General features: G+C 44.1%; 2 protein-coding genes across 10 annotated transcripts; one reads left to right on the plus strand and one right to left on the minus strand.

Moving 5' to 3' along the window:
* The first annotated feature begins 141 nt into the window (after positions 1 to 141).
* Positions 142 to 19962, plus strand: LOC133561155 (myelin regulatory factor-like protein). Of its 7 annotated transcripts, XM_061914412.1 has the most exons (24): positions 145 to 722; positions 842 to 911; positions 6472 to 6565; positions 6637 to 6692; positions 6841 to 7066; positions 7128 to 7298; positions 7357 to 7552; positions 7618 to 7694; positions 7765 to 7875; positions 9029 to 9131; positions 9207 to 9407; positions 10509 to 10617; positions 10680 to 10789; positions 10859 to 11004; positions 11076 to 11225; positions 11284 to 11352; positions 11425 to 11471; positions 12598 to 12759; positions 12830 to 12877; positions 14951 to 15035; positions 15099 to 15173; positions 15268 to 15379; positions 19641 to 19712; positions 19795 to 19962. In XM_061914412.1, exons 2-24 carry the CDS (start codon positions 860 to 862, stop codon positions 19882 to 19884), a joined length of 2562 nt encoding a protein of 853 aa, XP_061770396.1. In that variant the 5' UTR covers positions 145 to 722; positions 842 to 859; the 3' UTR covers positions 19885 to 19962. The 7 variants fall into 7 exon arrangements, 6 of the variants coding, with proteins under 6 accessions (XP_061770395.1, XP_061770394.1, XP_061770397.1 ...); XM_061914411.1 differs by having other exon boundaries at positions 142 to 722; positions 11088 to 11225; positions 19641 to 19962; XM_061914410.1 differs by having other exon boundaries at positions 143 to 722; positions 19641 to 19962.
* Positions 252 to 22567, minus strand: cradd (CASP2 and RIPK1 domain containing adaptor with death domain). 3 transcript variants are annotated; one of them, XM_061914418.1, is made up of 3 exons: positions 22137 to 22567; positions 19970 to 20294; positions 252 to 998 (listed from the first exon to the last, which is right to left on the minus strand). In XM_061914418.1, exons 1-2 carry the CDS (start codon positions 22477 to 22479, stop codon positions 19999 to 20001), a joined length of 639 nt encoding a protein of 212 aa, XP_061770402.1. In that variant the 5' UTR covers positions 22480 to 22567; the 3' UTR covers positions 252 to 998; positions 19970 to 19998. The 3 variants fall into 3 exon arrangements, with proteins under 3 accessions (XP_061770402.1, XP_061770401.1, XP_061770400.1); XM_061914417.1 differs by having other exon boundaries at positions 252 to 1094; XM_061914416.1 differs by lacking the exon at positions 252 to 998 and adding an exon at positions 3295 to 7372.
* Positions 22568 to 23959: the final 1392 nt, after the last annotated feature.

Here is a 23959-nt window from a genome sequence, read left to right on the forward strand (position 1 = left end):
AGTTAATGATTATTTGCACAAAAAAAAATGTTTATCAGTTTGAACATCAAATATGTTGTCTTTGTAGCATATTCAACTGAATATGGGTTGAAAAAGATTTGCAAATCATTGTATTCCGTTTATATTTACATCTAACACAATTTCCCAACTCATATGGAAACGGGGTTTGTACGTAACAATGTTAATATTATACATTAAATAAAAAAAGACATGTAATGATAAAGATAGTAGTGTAGGTAGTTTATACAGTAATACATGTATAAATCAATCCAACAACAAAGGGGTAAAGGTGACATAAACACTGTTGTGTAATAAATACATACAATATATATTTTATATATTAAAGCAGACATTGTATGGTTAATAATTACATATAAAACTGACACGATGAAGTCCACGTTCATTAGCATCTGTGACCTTTTTTAAAACGCTGGCACGCATGCACAAGCACACGCACATTGGGGGTGTGTACAGCTGCTACTTCCTGCTCAAAGCTCAAAGTCCATCGAACAGAAAGGAGACACACAGACGCCACACAGAAGAAAATAACTTTTCTAAGCGGTTCCATCAGTGACATTTCACAAGAAGAAGAAGAAGAAGCTGCTTGGATCCATAGTAGAAATTCAAAGTCCCTAATGGATTGTACCTGAGGCCCAACAGGAGGGAGAATCCAGAGAGTCAGCGGTCAGAACCCGGAGCGGCCATCTTGGGCCAATAGGCGGGTGAGCTCCAACAAACTTCCTAAATAACGTTATTGGTACTTATTTATTATCATCACCTCTGTACCGCTCTGGGAGAACATACTATCAGTTGAACTGAAATGATATATGCTCCTTCTCAGCGCCCCCTGTCTGCCAGCATGGAACCTCACGTGCACGGCGAGAAGGAGGCGCTGCAGCAGTTCTTTGGTGGTGAGAATCATCCAGAGCCTTCTAGAATATGCTCACGTCCATCTTGGTTTTGCGGTGTCCTAGAAGGCCTCCAGAGGGTTTGTTGTTCTAGAGCAGGGGTGTCAAACTCGTTTTAGCTCAGGGGCCGCATGGAAGAACATCTATTCCCCAGTGGGCCAGAATGGTAAAATCTTGGCATGATAACTTAAAAATAAAGACAACTCCAGGTTAATTACTTTGGCCAAAAATAGAACAAGCACATTCTGAAAACGTGCAGTGGGGCAAAAAAGTATTTAGTCAGCCACCGATTGTGCAAGTTCTCCCACTTAAAATGATGACAGAGGTCTGTAATTTTCATCATAGGTACACTTCAACTGTGAGAGACAGAATGTCCATCCATCATCTTCCGCTTATCCGAGGTCGGGTCGCGGGGGCAGCAGCCTAAGCAGGGAAGCCCAGACTTCCCTCTCTCCAGCCACTTCGTCTAGCTCTTCCCGGGGGATCCCGAGGCGTTCCCAGGCCAGTCGGGAGACATAGTCTCAGAGACAGAATGTGGAAAACCAAATCCTGGATTTCACATTGTAAGAAGTTTAAAGAATTTATTTGTAAATTATGGTGGAAAATAAGTATTTGGTCAACCATTCAAAGCTCTCACTGATGGAAGGAGGTTTTGGCTCAAAATCTCACGATACATGGCCCCATTCATTCTTTCCTTAACACGGATCAATCGTCCTGTCCCCTTAGTAGAAAAACAGCCCCAAAGCATGATGTTTCCACCCCCATGCTTCACAGTAGTTATGGTGTTCTTGGGATGCAACTCAGTATTCTTCTTCCTCCAAACACGACGAGTTGAGTTTATACCAAAATGGATACATGGATGATACAGCAGAGGATTGGGAGAATGTCATGTGGTCAGATGAAACCAAAATAGAACATTTTGGTATAAACTTAACTCGTCGTGTTTGGAGGAAGAAGAATACTGAGTTGCATCCCAAGAACACCATACCTACTGTGAAGCATGGGGGTGGAAACATCATGCTTCGGGGCTGTTTTTCTGCTAAGAGGACAGGACGATTGATCCGTGTTAAGAAAAGAATGAATGGGGCCATGTATCGTGAGATTTTGAGCCAAAACCTCCTCCCATCAGTGAGAGCTTTGAATGGTTGACCAAATACTTTTTTTTCACCATAATTTATAAATAACGTCTTTAAAATTCCTACAATGTGAATTCCTGGATTTTTTTTCCACATTCTGTCTCTCACAGTTGAAGTGTACCTATGATGAAAATTACAGACCTCTGTCATCATTTTAAGTGGGAGAACTTGCACAATCGGCGGCTGACTAAATACTTTTTTGCCCCACTGTACCTGTATCACAAATAATCCTCTGGACAAAACACATCAAGGTTGTTAAAAATGCTGAGGAAATTGGTGCAGTTTCAAAATCACAATGAGCTTAAGACTTCGTCTCAGTGTATCTACAAAGCCAAGAGTAAACTTTAAGTCACAGTCTTTCTGGGATTAAACAAAAAAACATGTAAAGTCTTCGAGGTATCACATACCTCCTTTGTCATGTCCATCCAGTGCTAACTCAACAAAATGTAAGAACTGGAGGGTTAATTTTCTCGTTTTTGACAAGACATCATGGGGGAGTAAGGGTGCCAAAAAACGATGCGTTCGAAGCAGAATGCATACAACGGGTTTTAAGTTTCATTTGGATCGAGGGAGAGGAGCAGCAGCCACGTTGTACTTTGTACCTCTTGCCATACTTGCCAACCGAATTCGGGGGATGGGGGGCGGGGTATGTTGAGGTCGGCGGGTCTCTGGGGGGCGGGGTTAAGGGGGAGGAGTATATTTATAGCTAGATTTCACTGAAATTAAAATATTTCTTAGTTCTCATATATACATATATGTATATATATATATATATATATATATATATATATTAGGGGTGTGGGAAAAAATCGATTCGAATACGAATCGCGATTCTCACGTAGTGCGATTCAGAATCGATTCCCTTTTTTTTTTTTAATCGATTTTTTTTTTAATCAATCCAACAAAACCATACACACCAATACCATAACAATGCAATCCAATTCCAACACCAAACCTGACCCAGCAACACTCAGAACTGCAAAAAAACGGAGCAATTGAAAGGAGTCACAAACACGACACAGAACAAACCAAAAGTAGTGAAACAAAAATGAATATTATCAACAACAGTATCAATATTAGTTATAATTTCAACATAGCAGTGATTAAAAATCCCTCACTGACATTATCATTAGACATTTTTAAAAATAATGAAAAAGAACAACAGTGTCTCAGTGGCTTACACTTGCATCACATCTCATAAGCTTGACAACACACTGTGTCCAATGTTTTCACAGAGAAAAAACAAGTCATATTTTTGGTTCATTTAATAGTTAAAACAAATTTACATTATTGCAATCAGTTGATAAAACATTGTCCTTTATAATTATAAAAGCTTTTTAAAAAAAAAATACTACTCTGCTAGCATGTCAGCAGACTGGGGTAGATCCTGCTGAAATCCTATGCATTGAATGAATACAGAATCGTTTTGAATCGGAAAAATATCGTTTTTGAATCGAGAATCGCGTTGAATTGAAAAAAATATCGATATATAATCGAATCGCGACCCCAAGAATCGATATTGAATCGGATCGCGGGACACCCAAAGATTTGCAGCCCTAATACAATACGCAGTTGTGAAAACCCAGTTCTACTAAATTTATTGTACTTGCTGCTTAATAAAAAAAATAACACTTACCTTTCACCATTTGAGTAGCCTTTGTTCTGCCATTTGAGTACTGGCGAGCGATCTCTGAATCCGTGAACATATCCTTCATGGATTTGTTGAAAACATCCGCAAATGCAGCTATCAGCATAGCCTTCTTTGTCTCGGCATATGTTACACCCTCGGGTCTCCATTTAGCAAGGTGGCCCATAGTACCGGGCGTTGCCGCCTTGTGCTTCTCTGATTGTTCAAGAGTGACTATATCCGTTCGGCCACCGTGTCCAATGTTGAAGTCTGATCTACAAAATTTGCAGGCAGCATACCCCTTCCCCTACGAGCTGTCCTGGATGAACTGAAATTCTGGTTTTCAATCATTTTGGAACTTGCGGGCGTACTTCTTCTTCTTACTCGCCGTCGCTATGACTGTCTCTTCTTGGTTCTTCTGCTTCATGTCCTTCTTGTTGTTGTGTGTGCAGTTGTGCACTCTCCAAAAGCCGTAAATGTTAAAACGTCAATGGGCCGGGACGCTTTTGTATGGAGGAAAAGCAGACGTGACGACAGGCTGTCCTCACTCAGGTCCGCATGGACCTGGAAAGGCACGCCCCCAATATTGTTGTCCGGCTCGAAATCGGGAGAAATTCGGGAGAATGGTTGTCCTGGGAGATTTTCAGGAGAGGCACTGAAATGGGGAGGGTTGGCAAGTATGCCTCTTGCTATTCCCAACAGAATTGCTATTATGACATCTGGTGGACACATTTAAAACAACAGTTTCATTCATAAAAAAAAAAAAAAAAAAATGCAGCTCATTTTAATATTTGACAAGCTCATCACACGGGCCGGATAATACCTGTTTGCGGGCCTGATCTGGCCTGAGAGGGCTGTACGTTTCACACCCCTGTTCGAGAGGTTTTGGTGTTGAGAAGGTTCTAGTTGTCTAAAACTCTGATTGATTGATTGAGAAGTTTATTGACACCTTAAAGACTTGAATCCATGTAATGCTTTAAAAAGGCAAATGGATGGCACAAAAAGCACAAAGGCTTGTTTCCATTGTGGTCCATTAAATATTCATCCCATTTGATACATTCGATAATAAAAGATATATAACTTGTAACATGTATAGAAAAATATATGTTTAAAAAATGGATGAATTGTGTACATATACACAGTATACATGGCAGGTGATTTGAAAAACAATATCAATCGGTATAGCTCGGTTGGTAGAGTGGCCGTGCCAGCAACTTGAGGGTTGCAGGTTCGATTCCCGCTTCAGCCATCCTAGTCACTGCCGTTGTGTCCTTGGGCAAGACACTTTACCCACCTGCTCCCAGTGCCACCCACACTGGTTTAAATGTAACTTAGATATTGGGTTTCACTATGTAAAGCGCTTTGAGTCACTTGAGAAAAGCGCTATATAAATATAATTCACTTCACAATCAATCAATCAATGTTTATTTATATAGCCCTAAATCACTAGTGTCTCAAAGGGCTGCACAAACCACCACGACATCCTCGGTAGGCCCACATAAGGGCAAGGAAAACTCACACCCAGTGGGACGTCGGTGACAGTGACAACGATGACTATGAGAAACCTTGGAGAGAACCGCATATGTGGGCAACCCCCCTCCCTCTAGGATACTGTGAAAGTTCAATCCATAATGGATCCAACACAACCGTGAGAGTCCCGTCCACAGTGGATCCAACACAGTAGCGAGAGTCCCGTCCATAGTGGAGCCAACAGGAACAGCTGATCCACCTCTGAAACCATCCCAAGCGGAGGCAGATCAGCAGCGGATCAGCAGCGCAGAGATGTCCCCAGTCGATACACAGGCGAGCGGTCCATACTGGGTCCCGACTCTGGACGAGCGGTCCATCCTGGGTCCCAACTCTGGACAGCCAGTACTTCATCCATGGCCACCGTACTGGACCCCCTCCACAAGGGAGAGTGGGACAGAGGAGAAAAAGAAAAGAAACGGTAGATCAACTGGTCTAAAACGGGGGTCTATTTAAAGGCTAGAGTATATAAATTAGTTTTAAGGTGAGACTTAAATGCTTCTACTGAGGTGGCATCTCAAACTGATACCGGGACGGCATTCCAGAGTACTGGAGCCCGAACGGAAAACGCTCTATACCCCGCAGACTTTTTTTGGGCTCTGGGAATCACTAATAAGCCGGAGTCCTTTGAACGCAGATTTCTTGCTGGGACATCAGGTACAATACAGTCGGCAAGATAGGCTGGAGCTAGACCGTGTAGTATTTTAGACGTAAACAGTAAAACCTTAAAGTCACATCTTAAGTGCCCAGGAAGCCAGTGCAGGTGAGCCAGTATAGGCGTAATATGATCAAACTTTCTTGTTCTTGTCAAAAGTCTAGCAGCCGCATTTTGTACCAACGGTAATCTTTTAATGCTAGACATGGGGAGACCCGAAAATAATACGTTACAGTAATCGAGACGAGACGTAACAAACGCATGGATAATGATCTCGGCGACGTTAGTGGACAAAATGGAGTGAATTTTAGCGATATTAGGGAGATGAAAGAAGGCCGTTTTAGTAACGCTTTTAATGTGTGACTCAAAGGAGAGAGTTGGGTCGAAGATAATACCCAGATCCTTTACTAAGTCGCCTTGATTAATTGTTTGGTTGTCAAATGTTAAAGTTGTATTAATAAATAGAGGTCGGTGTCTAGCAGGACCGATAATCAGCATTTCCGTTTTTTTGGCGTTGAGTTGCAAAAAGTTAGTGGACATCCATTGTTTAACTTCATTAAATATATACATTATGTACATGAGAACTGGGAATTATGAAGGTCATGTGATCCTGTGCAGGTCGGGATGTGAGTCACGTTCTGGACAGTTCTGTAGCCGTGGATACCAGCATCCTGGAGCGCTACCTGAGCAGTGACTTGGACCCGAACACTTTGTGAGCTAAACAGAGGAGTTGCAGCGCAACACGAGTCTCTTACGCCACTTTTGTCTTCTTCAAACTTCCAGCGCGCTTCCTGACTCCCCACCTGACTCCGAGGCCTGCTCTCCTGAGCAGATCCCAGGTCAGGAGTTGGCTAAAACACAATCTCTCGGCCAAGTGCTAATGCTAACGTTAGCGCGTCGTCTTGACAGATTTGCAAATGGAGCCCCCCTATTGGTCCAACCAGCCCATGGTAGCAAGGCAGCTTGCTAACTGCGCCTTCTTTTCAGACCCCGCCTACATCCCTCCTGATCTCCCGCTGAGCCACAACCCCGCCTCGTCTGTGGTCAGGTGTGCGTCCTCAGCGGTCCCGCCCACACTGCACTCAGGTGGACACTTGCTGCCTTCAGATAGATGTTGCCTTCCTTCGCCGCCCACGTACGGCGTCCCCTGGACGGCTTCGGCCCCGCCTGCATCCACCAGTTTGCCAGGCTCCGCCTCCCTACTGCGGACCAGGTGAGTTCCATTGGATTGACAGTGACAACAGGAAGTGTTGTAAGAAGGCTTCCCTGTTCAGCGCTCCTGTCAGTAAAAGAAGACGAAGCGGCTCGCAGGACTCTTCAGCGGAACCGGAGACGAGCAGCAGAGACGCGGCCTGCGGAGGACAAGGTTTGAGCGGCTTGTTGACGTGGGAGAAGTTCCGTCCTGGGGAGTGGAACACCGCCATGGACGTCAGCTTCCAGACGCTGTGAGTCTTCATCTTCCGCTTGGAGTAGCGTGTCCAGCTGATGTGGACTCGTCCGCAGGGGTCCTCCCGTCTTCCTGGTGGACACAGACAAGGGTTTCAACTACTCGCCAGCTGACGACGCCTTCGTCTGCCAGAAAAAGAACCACTTTCAGGTCACAGTTCACGTGGGCGTTGCTACAGAGCCGAGCTACATACCCACGTCCCACGGCGTGCAGCAGGTGGACCACTTCCTCGTCAAGGTGTTTGGGATCAAGGTGCGTGGGAGCGTCACGTGAATGCGAACGTTAGCGAGGCTTCATCCTCCTCCTCTTCCTCCCAGTTGGAAGCTCCCGAGCAACATGTGACCATCGAGCAGTCTCAGGCCGACCGCAGCAAGAAACCTTTGCGACCCGTCAGGTGATTGAGGCGTGGCGCACACCACGGCGGGCCATCTGACCCCAAGATGACCATTGTTTGATTCCCACAGGGTGGCTCTGAGCGGCGGCGGGATTAGCAAAGTGACGTTAGGACGCCTCCACTTTAGCGAGACCACTGCCAACAACATGAGGAAGAAGGGACGACCCAACCCGGACCAGCGGTACGTGGAAGTGCGCCTTAAAGGCCTACTGAAATGAGATGTTCTTATTAAAAAGGGGATAGCAGGTCCATTCTATGTGTCATACTTGATCATTTTGCGATATTGCCATATTTTTGCTGAAAGGATTTAGTAGAGAACTTCGACGATAAAGTTCGCAACTTTTGGTGCTGATAAAAAAGCCTCGCCTTTACCGGAAGTCGCAGACGATGACGTCACAAGGGTGAGGGCTCCTCAAGTCCTCACATTGTTTTTAATGGGAGCCTCCAGCAGCAAGAGCTATTCGGACCGAGAAAACGACAATTTCCCCATTAATTTGAGCGAGGATAAAAAATTCGTGGATGATGATATTGATAGCGAAGGACTAGAAAAAAAAATTAAAATTAAAAGCGACGGCTCCGGGCGGCGGCAGTGTGAGGGTTTCAGATGTAGTTAGACACATTTACTAGGATAATCCTGGAAGATCCCTCATCTGCTTATTGTTTTAATAGTGTTTTAGTGAGATTGTAAAGACATACTTCGAGGTCGGATGGCTGCGGTGAACACGCAGTGTCTCAGAGAGAAGCCGAAGAGCCAAGCTCACAGCTGCCTTTTAAACAGCTACTGCAGAAGGACGAATAATCCAATGATGTCTCCAGTAAGACATATATCACAATTTTCCCATCCAAAAACACGCTGGTTGACGTAGAGAAACATGTTCGCTTGACCGCTCTCTTAAAAACAAAGAAACACCGGCTGTGTCTCGGTGCTAAAGGCAGCTGCAATACACAGCTTTCCCCCAACAGAATTGTTCTTTATAGTTTCCATTATTAATTGAACAAATTCCAAAAGATTCAGCAACACAGATGTCCAAATTACTGTGTAATTATGCGATGAAAAGAGATTACTTTTAGCCGTGAGTGGTGCTGGGCCAAAATGTCCCCTCCAACCAATAACGTCACAAACGCGTTATCATTCCACGACGTTTTCAACAAGAAACTCCGCGGGACATTTAAAATTGTAATTTAGTAAACTAAACCGGCCGTATTGGCATGTGTTGCAATGTTAATATTTCATCATTGATGTATAAACTATCAGACTGCGTGGTGGGTAGTAGTGGGTTTCAGTTTGTGTTTGTGAGAGTGTGTGCGAGTGTCTTCACTAACGATTTGTGCAGATATTTTCAGATGGTGGTGGGCTTGTATGCCGCCATCAGGGAGGAAGAAGAGGAGAAGTCATTCCTCATGGCCGCCCTCGTGTCAGAGAGACTCATCATCAGGGTAACCGCTCACTCCGCCACGTGCACAACGCGACTCCCGATGTTTAACCACTCACATATACACACACACACACAGGCTTCAAACCCAGGTCAGTTTGAGATGGAGAGCGACACCTTGTGGCAGCGCGGGGCGGCGCAGGACGCCGTGATTTGTCACGGCCGAGTGGGCATCAACACGGACACCCCAAAAGAGGCGCTGGTCGTCTGCGGCAACGCCACCGTCACAGGGAGCCTCATGCGGCCGTCGGACCAGCGGGCCAAGGAGAATATTCAGGAGGTAGGACAGGAAGTGACCAGTAGGCGCATACTTGCCAACCTTGAGACCTCCGATTTTGGGAGGTGGGGGGGGGGCTAGTCGGGGGTGGATCGGAGGCGTGGTTTGGGGGCGTGGTTAATAGGAGAGTATATTTACAGGCAATTCACCAACTCGAGTATTTCATATATATATATATATATATATATATATATATATATATATATATATATATATATATATATATATATATATATATATATATATAAAAACAGCTGTTCTACTAACTGTACTGTGCTTGCTGGTTACTAAAAAAACAACAATTACCTTTCACTATTTGAGTAACGTCACTTCCGAGTTTCCAGAAGATGGCGCCAGTATGTGCTTTGCCCTGCCGTCTCTCGCTGTCAGCTCTGTTCGTTTTTGTGTGGTTTGCGTCTATTTTCGTCTCTGTCAGCTCACTGCTTGAGTATGGACGCCAAACACTGTTGGATCTTTGCCCCTTTCCCACTAATATGATCAACTTCGACGTTGGTTTTTTGACGTCCCAGTCAGCTTTTTCACCTGGCCGGATTCCTGCCTTCCTTTCCCGCTTCGTGGCTCCTCTCCCCCACCACCTGCGGGCTGTGTGTCGGGATCTACCTGGATTAGCTGCGACCTTGGACGTGCTGGCCCCCGCCAGGTTCGGTTTTGTGAACGCAAGATCTTTGACGAACAAAACGTTTATCCTGAAGGATTTCTTCACTTCCCGCGGACTTGATTTCCTCTGTGTGACGGAAACATGGCTGAGAGCCGGTGAGTCCGCCTCTCTTAATGAACTTCTGCCTCCGGAGTGTTCCTACTTTAATTCTCCGCGGTCGTCCAGTCGAAAAGGAGGAGGAGGATTAGCAGTTGTTTTTAAAAATGACATTAAATGCCGTCAGATCCGCCTGCAATCCTCCCTTTCAAGCTTCGAACTGTACATGTGGCCTACAGCTGAATTTCGGGAGACTTTAGGGAGAAAATTTCTTCCGGGAGGTTTTCGGGAGGGGCGCTGAATTTCGGGAGTCTCCCGTAAAATCCGGGAGGGTTGGCAAGTATGAGTAGGCGTGGTCAGCTGATCCTAAGAAAACACGTGGTCGCCAGGTGGACCCAGAGAAGCAGCTGAAGAACATTACGCAGATGAGACTGGTGGAGTTCGACTTCAAGCCTCAGTTTGCTTCCAGCATGGGGATAGACCACGCCCACCAGACAGGTGAGCCCCGCCCTCCGACATGCGCTCCAAAATGGCGAATGGAGTGACGGTCGGTGTTTTAGGTCTCCTCGCTCAGGAGCTGAAGGAACTCCTGCCATCGGCCGTCAAGGAGGTGGGCGACATCACGAGTGGCGACGGCCAGAAGATCGAGAACTTCCTGGTGGTGGACAAGGTACGCGCTGACTTTGTCTTCTCGGCAGTGGCTTGCCTCTAGTCTTCCTCGCTCCTCTTCCCCCTGCAGGAGCAGATCTTCATGGAGAACGTGGGTGCCGTGCAGCAGCTTTCCAAAATGACCGACAACCTGGAGAGCCGCGTCACCGAGTTGGAGGTGTGGAAGCGACGCCTCGCCAAGCTCAAGAGCCTGACAGGAAGCCTGCGGTCCACCAGGTACCCCCCGCCCACTAGTCTTCATCCCCTAACTCCCCTTCCAAATAAAATCTGTAATACTACATTGTCAGCACCGCGTCCAGGAAAGAAAGCACTGTGTCGGCCTCGCATGCTTTTCACGTACCAACAAAATCATCCACCACCGGCGACGGCGGCCATTGCGTGCCGCACAGAACCTTCCAGGCCTGCATCTTCACGCTGTGCATCACCGTGGCAGTTTGGTAAGCTCACTTCCTGTTTGTCTAGACAGCAAATATAACTTTGTGTGTGTGTGAGCAGCAGCATCACTATCGGCGCCTTCTACCTGCTCAGCCTATCAAAGCAGAGCGACATGTCTGCAGGCGCCAGGTGACTGCACTTTGTTTGTTTGTGTGTGTGATGATGAGTCTTCTCCGGTAGTAACCTGTTGTTCATTTACAGTAACAGCAGCGAACTTCCTGTGACAACCACGGCCAGCAGCAGTTCAGGTAAACCAGCTTAAAGGCCTACTGAAATGAGATTTTCTTATTCAAACGGGGATAGCAGGTCCATTCTATGTGTCATACTTCATCATTTCGCGATATTGCCATATTTTTGCTGGAAAAATTTAGTAGAGACCATCGACGATAAAGTTCTTAACTTTTGGTCGCTAATTAAAAAAAAGCCCTGCGCGTGACGTCACGAGTTGCAGGGCTCCACACATATTCGCATTGTTTATGATGAGAGCAACCAGCAGTAAGAGCAATTCGGACAGAGAAAGCGACAATTTCCCCATTAATTTGAGCGAGGATGAAAGATTTGTGAATTAGGATATTGATAGTGAAGGACTAGAAAGAAAGAAAAAAAGCGACGGCTCTGGGCGCGTTTCAGATGTAATTAGACACATTTACTAGGATAATTCCTGAAGATCCCTTATCTGCTTATTGTTTTAATAGTGTTTTAGTGAGATTGTAAAGATTGCAAGGACATACCTCGAGGTCGGATGGCTGCGGTGAACATGCAGTGTCTCAGAGAGAAGCCAAGTTCACAGCTGCCTTTTTTGACAGCTGCTGCAGGACGGCGAATAATCCAATGATGTCTCCGGTAAGATATACATCACAATTTTCCCATCCAAAAACATGCTGGTTGACGTAGAGAAAACATGTTCGCTTGACCGCGCTGCTTCACAACAAACAAAGAAACACCGGCTGTGTCTCGGTGTTAAAGACAGCTGCAATCCACCGCTTTCCACCAACAGCATTGTTCTTTGTAGTCTCCATTATTAAATGAACAAATTGCAAAATATTCAGCAACACAGATGTCCAGAATACTATGTAATTATGCGATTAAAGCAGACGACATTTAGCCGCTAGTAGTGCAGCGCTAATATTTCCTGACGGTCCGTTACGTCACGCGTACACGTCATCATTCCGCGACATTTTCAACAAGAAACTGGCGGGAAATAAAAAATTGCAATTTAGTAAACTAAAAAGGCCGTATTGGAATGTGTTGCAATGTTAATATTTCATCATTGATATATAAACTATCAGACTGCAAGGTCGATAGTAGTGGGTTTCAGTAGGCCTTTAAACAAATGCAAGCTTGACATGAACCGCCTCCATTATTTTTTTCCAGCCTCACCCACATCCCCTTCGTGGCCCACCGTGCCCTGGCCCCCCGACGTGCACTTCTGCGACTTGCTCTACTGCGACACGGTGTACTGCTGCCCCTCTCCACCTGGGGGTCGCCGCAACGCCAACGTCACCTCCAGCCAATCAGGCGAGGGCGATGGAGCAGGTGAGAGGTCGAAGTTTGGCGACTGACTTATGACCTTAGCCACGGAGCTAATGTCCATGTTTGTTTGCAGGCACAAACAAAGACGATTTTTTCCAGAAGTTCCTAAGTGCCAGAGACTGTAAGCTCGACATTTTGTAATTTGTACTGCTTGAACATCCATCCATCCATTTTCTACCGCTTATTCCCTTTTGGGGTTGCGGGCGGGGGGGGGGGGGGGGGGGGGGGGGGGCGGGGGCTTGAACATGATGTTTTAAAAATGTGTGCGTCTCAGGGACAAACACCAGCATGGAGTCTTTCATTTATTGATTGATTCTTTTATTAGTAGATTGCACAGTTCAGTACATATTCCGTACAATTGACCACTAAATGGTAACATCCGAATAATTTTTTCAACTTGTTTAAGTCGGGGTCCACGTTAATCAATTCATAGTATAAATATATTCTATCAGCATAATACAGTCATCACACAAGTTAATCATCAGAGAATATACATTTAATTATTTACATTATTTACAATCCGGGGGGTGGGATGAAGAAGGTTTGGTTGATATCAGTACTTCAGTCATCAACAATTGCATCATCTAAGAAATGGACATTGAAACAGTGTAGGTCTGACTTGGTAGGATATGTACAGCCAGCAGAGAACATAGTGAGTTCAGATAGCATAAGAACAAGAATATACATTAGAAATACATTTGATTATTTACATTAGGTTATTTACAATCAGAGGAGATGGGATGTGGATGGAGGAGGGTATTAGTAAAGGGTTGTAGTTGCCTGGAAGTCTTGTTTTAGTGCGGTTTTGAAGGAGGATTACTCAGTGGCCCAGTGGTTAGAGTGTACGCCCTGACATCAGTAGTTCGTGAGTTCAAATCCCGGCCGAGTCATACCAAAGACTATAAAAATGAGACCCATTATCTTCCTGCTTGGCACTCAGCATTAAGGGTTGGAATCGGGGGTTAAATCATCAAAAATGATTCCCGGGCGCAGCACCGCTGCTGCCCACTGCTCCCCTCACCTCGCAGGGGGTGATCAAGGGTGATGGGTCAAGTCCAGAGAATAATTTTGCCACATCTAGTATGTGTGTGTGTGACAATCATTGGTACTTTAACTTTATAGAGATGCACTTACTTTTACACCTGTTGGGAGTGCATTCCACATTGATGTGGCATAAAAGGAGAATGAGTTAAGACCTTTGTTAGATCGGAATCTGGGTTTAACGTGGTTTGTGGAGCGCCCCCTGGTGTTGTGGTTATGGCGGGAAGTAGTTTGACATGTACTTCGGTATCAGGGAGGTGTAACGGATTTTATAGACTAGGCTCAGTGCAAGTTGTTTTACTCTGTCCTCCACCCTGAGCCAGCCCACTTTGGAGAAGTGGGTAGGAGTAAGGTGTGATCTGGGGTGGAGGTCTCGAAGTAACCTGACTAGCTTGTTCTGGGATGTTTGGAGTCTAGATTTGAGGGTTTTGGTGCAAGGCTAATCGAAAAAGGGTTGAACCAGAGTTCCCGCTAGATTCTTCAAGGTGCTTTTGTTGACCAGAGAGGAGATTCTGTGAAGAAATCTTGTTCTTTGGTTGACGTTTTTGATTACCTTGGTTGCCATTTTATCACAGGAAAGATTAGCCTCTAGAATGGAACCTAGATAGGTGATCTCATCTTTCCTGGTGATAACAATGTCACCCACTTTTATAGTGAAGTCACTGACTTTCTTAAGGTTGATACGGGACCCAAATAGGATGGATTCCATTTTACCTAAGTGTATGAATCGCTTGTTGTCAGCGAGCCAGGTGCAAATATTAAGGAGTTCAGCACTGAGGATTTTTTCCACCTGTGACTAGTCCTTGCCGGATACCAACAGGGCCGAATCATCCGCAAACAGGAACAATTCACAGTCGCATGCTGATGGCTTGTCATTTACGTATATTAGGAACAGTAAAGGTCCTAGTATACTGCCTTGGGGGACTCCACGGCTTACTGAGGTGAGGGGGGAAACACACGGTGCTGTTCACTTCTACCACCTGTGCCCTCCCCTTCAAGTAAGATTGCATCCAGCTCGATGAGGTTTTATCGAATCCGATTGCTCTGAGCTTATCCAACAGTATAGCTGTTCTTAAGCGCCAGAGACTGTAATCTCAACATTTTGTAATTTGTACCGCTTGAACAGGATGTCTTAAAAATGTGTGTCTCTCAGGGACAAACACCAGCATGGAGTCTTTCATGATCAAGGAGAACCAGCAGGTGATTGACAGGCGCTACTGTGTGAGAGACGAGTGCGGGTAAGTGTGCAAAACTCTACAAACGCGATCTTTGTCTCAAAAGTCGACACTCGTCCACTTCAGACCAGACAGGTTCGTGTTCCAGATCCCCATCAGCCCGTTTGTCCCCGTCAACATGCGAGTGACGCTCCTCATGAAGTGAGCAAGGCAGCTTAGCTTTAGCGTGTTTGTTAGCTTTTCCACGGCCGTGACCCGCAGCCTATAACCACCTGTCCTGGTTTACTTCGGACAGCTCCAAGCAGCTGCTGGTCGTCCACCTGTGCGCTTTCCAAGAGTCGTCCACGTGCGCCAGCGCGCACGACAGAACCCACGTGAGCGCCGGCAGATACCCTTCAAACACTCAGGTGTTTATCAGCCGAGTCCAGAGTCGTGTATAAAGAGAGTACGGCCAACTCCGTTTCAGGAGATCTCCTCTATGATTGGTCAAAAGGAACTCACATGACCACAGATCATGACTGCTACAACTTTGAGTTGATGCTGTGCGTTTGATGCGCTTTCTCATTGTTTTTTAGATGTGTATAAATGCCCTGTTGTTCAGCGTGCGGTTGCTCCACCCCAATTGCATGCAACTGGGCACCTTGGTAGCAGTCATGGCGCCTGTACTTTGAAAAATATAAAGACTTAGAGAAACTTTAAAGGCCTACTGAAACCCACTACTACCGACCACACAGTCTGATAGTTTATATATCAATGATGAAATATTAACATTGCAACACATGCCAATACGGCTTTTTTAGTTTACTAAATTCCAATTTTAAATTTCGCGCGGAAGTATCATGCTAAAACGTTGCGGTACGATGACGCGTGCGCATGACGTCACACATTGTAGAGGACATTTTGTTCCAGCACCGTTCACAGCTATAAGTCGTCTGTTTTCATCGCATAATTCCACAGTATTATGGACAGCTGTGTTGCTGAATCTTTTGAAATTTTTTTCAATGAATAATGGAGACATCAAAGAAAAAAGCTGTAGGTGGGAAGCGGTGTATTGCGGCCGCCTTTAGCAACACAAACACAGCTGGTGTTTCATTGTTTACATTCCCGAAAGATGACGGTGAAGCTTTACTATAGAACAGAGCGGTCAAGCGAACACGGTTGGATTGGACCACACACACAAAGTACAGTGTATTATGCAGCGATCATTTCGAAAGATCGTGTTTCGAAGAGGGTCCCTTGCGAAGGGCAGAGATGGGCATCGCCACAACCCGTCGACTGGTGCTGAAGAAAGGTGCGGTGCCGACCTTCAGGTTTTACAGGTACGACCATATAGTCTCACTAAAACACTAGTAACACAATAAGCAGATAAGGGATTTTTAAGAATTATCCTAGTAAATTTGTCTAATAACATCTGAATCGCTCCCACTGTATAGTCTTTTTTGCTTTTCTAGTCCTTCACTCTCACTTTCCTCATCCACAAATCTTTCATCCTCGCTCCAATTAATGGGGAAATCGTCGCTTTCTCGGTCCGAATCCCTCTCGCTGCTGGTGGCCATGATTGTAAACAATGTTCAGATGTGAGGAGCTCCACAGCCCGTGACGTCACACGCACACCGTCTGCTACTTCCGATACAGGCAAGGCTTTTTTATTAGCAGATAAGGGATTTTTAAGAATTATCCTAGTAAATTTGTCTAATAACATCTGAATCGCTCCCGCTGTATAGTCTTTTTTTTCTTTTCTAGTCCTTCACTCTCACTTTCCTCATCCACGAATCTTTCATCCTCGCTCCAATTAATGGGGAAATCGTCGCTTTCTCGGTCCGAATCCCTCTCGCTGCTGGTGGCCATGATTGTAAACAATGTTCAGATGTGAGAAGCTCCACAACCCGTGACGTCACACGCACACCATTTGCTACTTCCGATACAGGCAAGGCTTTTTTATTAGTATATAAGGGATTTTTAAGAATTATCGTAGTAAATTTGTCTAATAACATCTGAATTGCTCCCACTGTATAGTCTTTTTTTTCTTTTCTAGTCCTTCACTCTCACTTTCCTCATCCACGAATCTTTCATCCTCGCCCCAATTAATGGGGAAATCGTCGCTTTCTCGGTCCGAATCCCTCTCGCTGCTGGTGGCCATGATTGTAAACAATGTTCAGATGTGAGGAGCTCCACAACCCGTGACGTCACACGCACACCGTCTGCTACTTCCGATACAGGCAAGGCTTTTTTATTAGCAGATAAGGGATTTTTAAGAATTATCCTAGTAAATTTGTCTAATAACATCTGATTCGCTCCCACTGTATAGTCTTTTTTTTCTTTTCTAGTCCTTCACTTACACTTTCCTCATCCACGAATCATTCATCCTCGCTCCAATTAATGGGGAAATCGTCACTTTCTCGGTCCGAATCCCTCTCGCTGCCGGTGGCCATTATTGTAAACAATGTTCAGATGTGAGGAGCTCCAATACCCGTGACGTCACACGCACACCATCTGCTACTTCCGATACAGGCAAGGCTTTTTTATTAGCAGATAAGGGATTTTTAAGAATTATCCTAGTAAATTTGTCTAATAACATCTGAATCCCTCCCACTGTATAGTCTTTTTTTTCTTTTCTAGTCCTTCACTCTCACTTTCCTCATCCACGAATCTTTCATCCTCGCTCCAATTAATGGGGAAATTGTCGCTTTCTCGGTCCGAATCCCTCTCGCTGCTGGTGGCCATGATTGTAAACAATGTTCAGATGTGAGGAGCTCCACAACCCGTGACGTCACGCGCACACCATCTGCTACTTCCGGTACAGACAATGCTTTTTTATTAGCACTAAAAGTTGTGAACTTTATCGTCGATGTTCTCTACTAAATCCTTTCAGCAAAAATATGGCAATATCGCCAAATGATCAAGTATGACAAATAGAATGGACCTGCTATCCCCGTTTGAATAAGAAAATCTCATTTCAGTAGGCCTTTAATGATCCACAAGGGAATTTGTTCCACATAGTTGCTCAGTTAAAAAGGATGGAAAGGACAATGCAGATTTAAAAAATGGACTAAAAATGTACCGATGTAGCAATATAAAATATAACATATATGTAATATTTACATGATACATGTACAGTATATGATATATACTGATATTATATTATGTTTATATCATATATACAATATATAACAATTACCATGTACAATATAATGTTGGCTTCACGGTGGCAGAGGGGTTAGTGCGTCTGCCTCACAATACGAAGTTCCTGCAGTCCTGGGTTCAAATCCAGGCTCGGGATCTTTCTGTGTAGAGTTTGCATGTTCTCCCCGTGAATGCGTGGGTTCCCTCCTGGTACTCCGGCTTCCTCCCACTTCCAAAGACATGCACCTGGGGATAGGTTGATTGGCAACACTAAATTGGCCCTAGTGTGTGAATGTGAGTGTGAATGTTGTCTGTCTATCTGTGTTGGCCCTGCGATGAGGTGGCGACTTGTCCAGGGTGTACCCTGCCTTCCGCCCGATTGTAGCTGAGATAGGCGCCAGCGCCCGCCGCGAGCCCGAAAGGGAATAAGCGGTAGAAAATGGATGGATGGAATATTATAGTATATGTAACAGCTGCAGCATAAAATAGAGCAGTGGTTCTCAACTTTTTTTGAACATTTTTTTAATTCAAGTACCCCCTAAATACAGCACTATGTCATCAGTTTCCGATGTATTAAATTGTATAACAGTGCAAAATATTGCTCATTTGTAGTGGTATTTCTTGAACTTTTTGGAAAAAAAGATATAAAAATAACTAAAAACTTGTTGAAAAATAAATGATTCAAATATAAATAAAGATTTCTACACATAGAAGAATCAGAATAGTTTTTATTGCCATTGTTTGAGAACGGGTTCACAAACTAGGAATTTTTGTAATTCAAATTTTTAATTTGTAATCTTGTAATAATAATTTTGTAAAGTAATCATCAACTTAAAGCGCCCTCCATCTAGATTCAAGAATTTAATTCTAAACATTTCTTCACAAAAAAAGAAATCTTTAACATCAATATTTATGGAACATGTCCACAAAAAATCTAGCTGTCAACACTGAATTTTGCATTGTTGCATTTCTTTTCACAGTTTATGAGCTTACATTCATATTTTGTTGAAGTATTATTCAATAAATATATTTATAAATTATTTTTTAATTGTTGCTATTTTTAGAATATTTTCAAAAAATCTCACGTACCCTTTGGCATGCCTTCAAGTACCCCCAGGGTACACGTACCCCCATTTGAGAACCACTGATATATACAATATACAACAATTACCATGTACAATATTACAGTATATGTAACAGCTGTAGATCCAGCAGAAAATAGACATTATAAACAAAGAGAGGTAGGTAACAGAAGAAAGTCACTCGCAAACACAAGGTGTGGTGAAATTACTGTCTACATTTGACCCATCCCCTTATTCCACACCCTGGGAAGTGAGGGGAGCAGTGAGCAGCAGCGGTGGCCGCACTCTGGAATCATTTTGGTGTTTTAACCCCCAATTCCAACCCTTTATTCTTGTCTTCGATATGACTGATCTTTAGTTAGGTAGATCTTTAGTCGCCCGTACTCTCTCCATAAACGACTCTGGCGGAAAAGTCACCTCTTATAGTGGCTATGTTGCCTAATCTACGTGTGTTCGATCACAGGGGGAGCACGAGTGGCCTCTGCACGTCGCTCGTCTTCATCACAGCTCGTATCACTTCCGTTCTGCGGTGGCCGTAAGAATGAAACACACTTCTATTATTCCTCTTTATACTCTGACGGAGAGGTCACCTGACCCAAGTCTTGTCACATGTGAAGGGTCAAGCCGACTGCAGTACTCACCATCACTTCGCGGGGGCGCTCTTCACAGACTACCACTTCTACTTCTACCGACGCTGCACCGACTGACTTTTAATGATGTGAATTAAGCATGTAAATGATGTCATCCTTTAGTGTGTGTGTATATATTAAAAAGACAAAAATCGACTATTACTTGTTTCGATGCGGGGCCGGCGTACCGTCTCACAGCAGGACATCTTTCAGGACAGACGGATGGACGCCGGCCGCCTGCAGACTCCGCTCCAGTCGGTGCAGGGTGGCGTTCTTCCCCTCGGATTGTCTCCATAGCAACAGGGCGGCCAGAGTGGTGCCGTGATGGCTGAGGGTGTGATCGGCCCGGCAGCGATACAAAGCGGCGGCGGACACGCCTAAATCCATCAGCACGGCCTCCCACTCGCCACCCAGAAGAGATGCCAGGCGGGACAGCTCCTGATCGGAAGGAATTTTCTCTCCAAGCGAGCTAGGCAGACACCAGATGTCTGCACAAAAACATTTCATGTATAAAAAATTAACGAATTTACGATGGCACAGCCACACCAGCATAGATCCATTGATTGAATGATTGATTGAAACTTTTATTAGTAGATTGTACATGAGATGGCGACTTGTCCAGGGTTTGAACCGCCTTCCACCTGAATGCAGCTGAGATACGCTCCAGCGACCCCAAAAGGGACAAGTGGTAGAAAATGGACGGATGGATGTACAGTACAGTACATACAGTGGGGCAAAAAAGTATTTAGTCAGCCACCGATTGTGCAAGTTCTCCCACTTAAAATGATGACATAGGTCTGTAATTTTCATCATAGGTACACTTCAACTGTGAGAGACAGAATGTGAAAAAAAAAAATCCAAGAATTCACATTGTAGGAATTTTAAAGAATTTATTTGTAAATTATGGTGGAAAATAAGTATTTGGTCAACCATTCAAAGCTCTCACTGATGGAAGGAGGTTTTGGCTCAAAATCTCACGATACATGGCCCCATTCATTCTTTCCTTAACACGGATCAATCGTCCTGTCCCCTTAGCAGAAAAACAGCCCCAAAGTATGATGTTTCCACCCCCATGCTTCACAGTAGTTATGGTGTTCTTGGGATGCAACTCAGTATTCTTCTTCCTCCAAACACGACGAGTTGAGTTTATACCAAAATGGATACATGGATGATACAGCAGAGGATTGGGAGAAACCAAAATAGAACTTTTTGGTATAAACTCAACTCGTCGTGTTTGGAGGAAGAAGAATACTGAGTTGCATCCCAAGAACACCATAACTACTGTGAAGCATGGGGGTGGAAACATCATACTTTGGGGCTGTTTTTCTGCTAAGGGGACAGGATGACTGATAAAGAAGTAAAATGACACTATGTCATCCGTTTCTGATTTTTTAAAATTGTATGACTGCAAAATATTGCTAATTTGTAGTGGTATTTTTTTAACTTTATGGAAAAAGATTTAAAAAATACTAAAAACTTGCTGAAAAATAAACAAGTGATTCAATTAGAAATAAATATTTCTACACATAGAAGGAATCATCAACTTAAAGTGCCCTCTTTTTGGGGATTGTAATAGAGATCAATCTGGATTCATGAACTAAATTCTAAACATTTCTCCCCAAAACAAGAAATCTTTAACATCAATATTTATGGAACATGTCCACAAAAAACCCAGCTGTCAACACTGAATATTGCATTGTTGCATTTCTTTTCACAGTTTATGAACTTACATTCATATTATATTCATAAAGGATTTTTGAATTGTTGCTATTTTTAAAATATAAAAAAAAAAATATCACGTACCCCCTGGCATACCTTCAAGTACCCCCAGGGGTACGCCGCGTACCCCCATTTGAGAACCACTGCCGTAGAGGGAAAAGGGAGTAGGTTCCCCACATATGCGGTCCTCTCCAAGGTTTCTCATAGTCATCATTGTCACCGACGTCCCACTGGGGTGAGTTTTCCTTGCCCTTATGTGGGCTCTACCGAGAATGTCGTTGTGGTTTGTGCAGCCCTTTGAGACACTAGCGATTTATGGCTATATAAATAAACATTGATTGATTGATATTCAGTACAATTGACCACTAAATGGTAACAGCCAAATAAGTTTTTCAACTCATTTAAGTCGGGGTCCACGTTAATCAATTCATGGTAAAAAAAAAAAGACAAGTCATTGATCATCACGGTCAACATCCATTTCCTACCGCTTGTCCAATTTGGGGTCGCTGGCGCGCCTATCTCAGCTGCATTCGGGCGGTAGGCGGGGTACACCCTGGACAAGTCGCCAACTCAACAATGAAACAGGAAAAATAAAAGAATAGACGTCGTACCGCCATGTCCACCAGGCGCTGGGGTTTCATTAAGACGTGAACAACTGGATCCGGTTTCGGTTCGGGCCCGCAGATCTAGAAGCAGGCGGTCTTTGAGCCAGCTGAATTCGAAGTCCAGAGCTTGAATGAAGCAGTGGAAAGCTCGCGGGCCGCGGTTGGGCAAAATGTCCAGAAGCTTTAGATTCCTTTTCCGGTCTGTGCTTTGAGACTGGACTTCGTCTACCTGCGCCGCCGTTAAAATGTCCTCCTGGTACAAGAACGGAACGATGATGTCGCTGACCAGCAGGTCCTCGCACAGGTCCAGGGTGTGTTTCCTCAGCAGGTCTTTGTGAACAGGATCCATTAACCAGCCTGTGCTTCTTCAGCAGATCCTTTCGCGGGAAAAATACGACAAAGCCAACACTTCTTCAATGTTATGGTGTCCGACTAGAAACAAGGGTGGCGGAACTAATGACACTTCCTGGTCCGAAGCGCCTAGCTTCTTTTTTTTTTTTTTTATATTTAGTCAAATCTTTTTTCTTTTTTTTTTAAATGTCTATTCATAGATTTCAACTATTACAAACAGTAAGTCAAACAACAATATAAAATATTATAAAACATTATGAAAACAGTACAAAACAGCACCAGGGGGTTGTAAATTCAAAATAACAAAAATAGAATACAAAAAAATATATATATATGTATATATATATATATATATATATATATATATATATATATATATATATATATAAAATAAACGGGATGGCGTGGCGCAGCGGGAGAGTGGCCGTGCGCAACCTGAGGGTCACTGGTTCAAATCCCACCTAGAACCAACCTCGAAACTTCACCCTTGCTCCTGATGGGTGCTGGTTGGCGCCTTGCATGGCAGCTCCCTCCATCAGTGTGTGAATGTGTGTGTGAATGGGTAAATGTGGAAGTAGTGTCAAAGCGCTTTGAGTACCTTGAAGGTAGAAAAGCGCTATACAAGTACAACCCATTTATCAATTTAAACAAAGTGCAAAGCCATAAGCTCATTCAGATTCATTAAACCACTTAAATTTGGAACACAGCATCATCGTTTTCACAGCTTTTTTTTTTTTTTTGCCAGAGGTAGAGAGTGTTTTAATGTAAAGTTCAAAATCTTTTTTAAAGGCACAAAAGATAGGTCGGGTATTAAGAAACTTACATTTATGAATATAAAACTTAGCCAATAAAATAATGAGGTTGCAAAGGTAGAATTAACATTAGCGCGTAACTTAACTGTATTCTTCAGGAAAGTGACGTAATATTTTTAGATAAGTGGTTCTTAAATTGTCATGGTTATTTGGCGACGAACCCCAAGATGCAGAGATGGAATGGGAAAACATGATTTGATTAAATACTAAGACAAAAACAAAACCAAAAGGGTACGAACACAAAGCGCGCACGAGGCGGATAATCAAACAAAAGGAGCTAGCCTGGGAGCTAGAAAATAACGAACAGGAGCTTAGCGTGGAAGCTAGCGGGTAGCGAACAGGCAAACAGAAGTCGTACTTGTATAATGAAAAATAAAACGGAAGCAGGGAACGAAAAACAGTAAGCTACAAACATCAACTGAATATAGCTTACCGCTACGCTGCAAAGACAAGGTACGACACAACAGGAGCGATAACACATCACAAGAGCGACTAGACGTGACATCGACAAGACAATACAATGATCCACCAACTGACACAAGACAAAGCAGGTACAAATAGGAGCAGGCTGATTGGCAACAGGTGCCAATCAGGTGCCAATCAACTGCAGCTGAGGAGGAACACAGCACTCAGGGAACAAGACAGGAAGCTGACAAAATAAGAGCA

The sequence above is a fragment of the Nerophis ophidion genome, linkage group LG10 (genome assembly GCF_033978795.1).
Source record: "Nerophis ophidion isolate RoL-2023_Sa linkage group LG10, RoL_Noph_v1.0, whole genome shotgun sequence".
Lineage (NCBI taxonomy): Eukaryota > Metazoa > Chordata > Actinopteri > Syngnathiformes > Syngnathidae > Nerophis > Nerophis ophidion.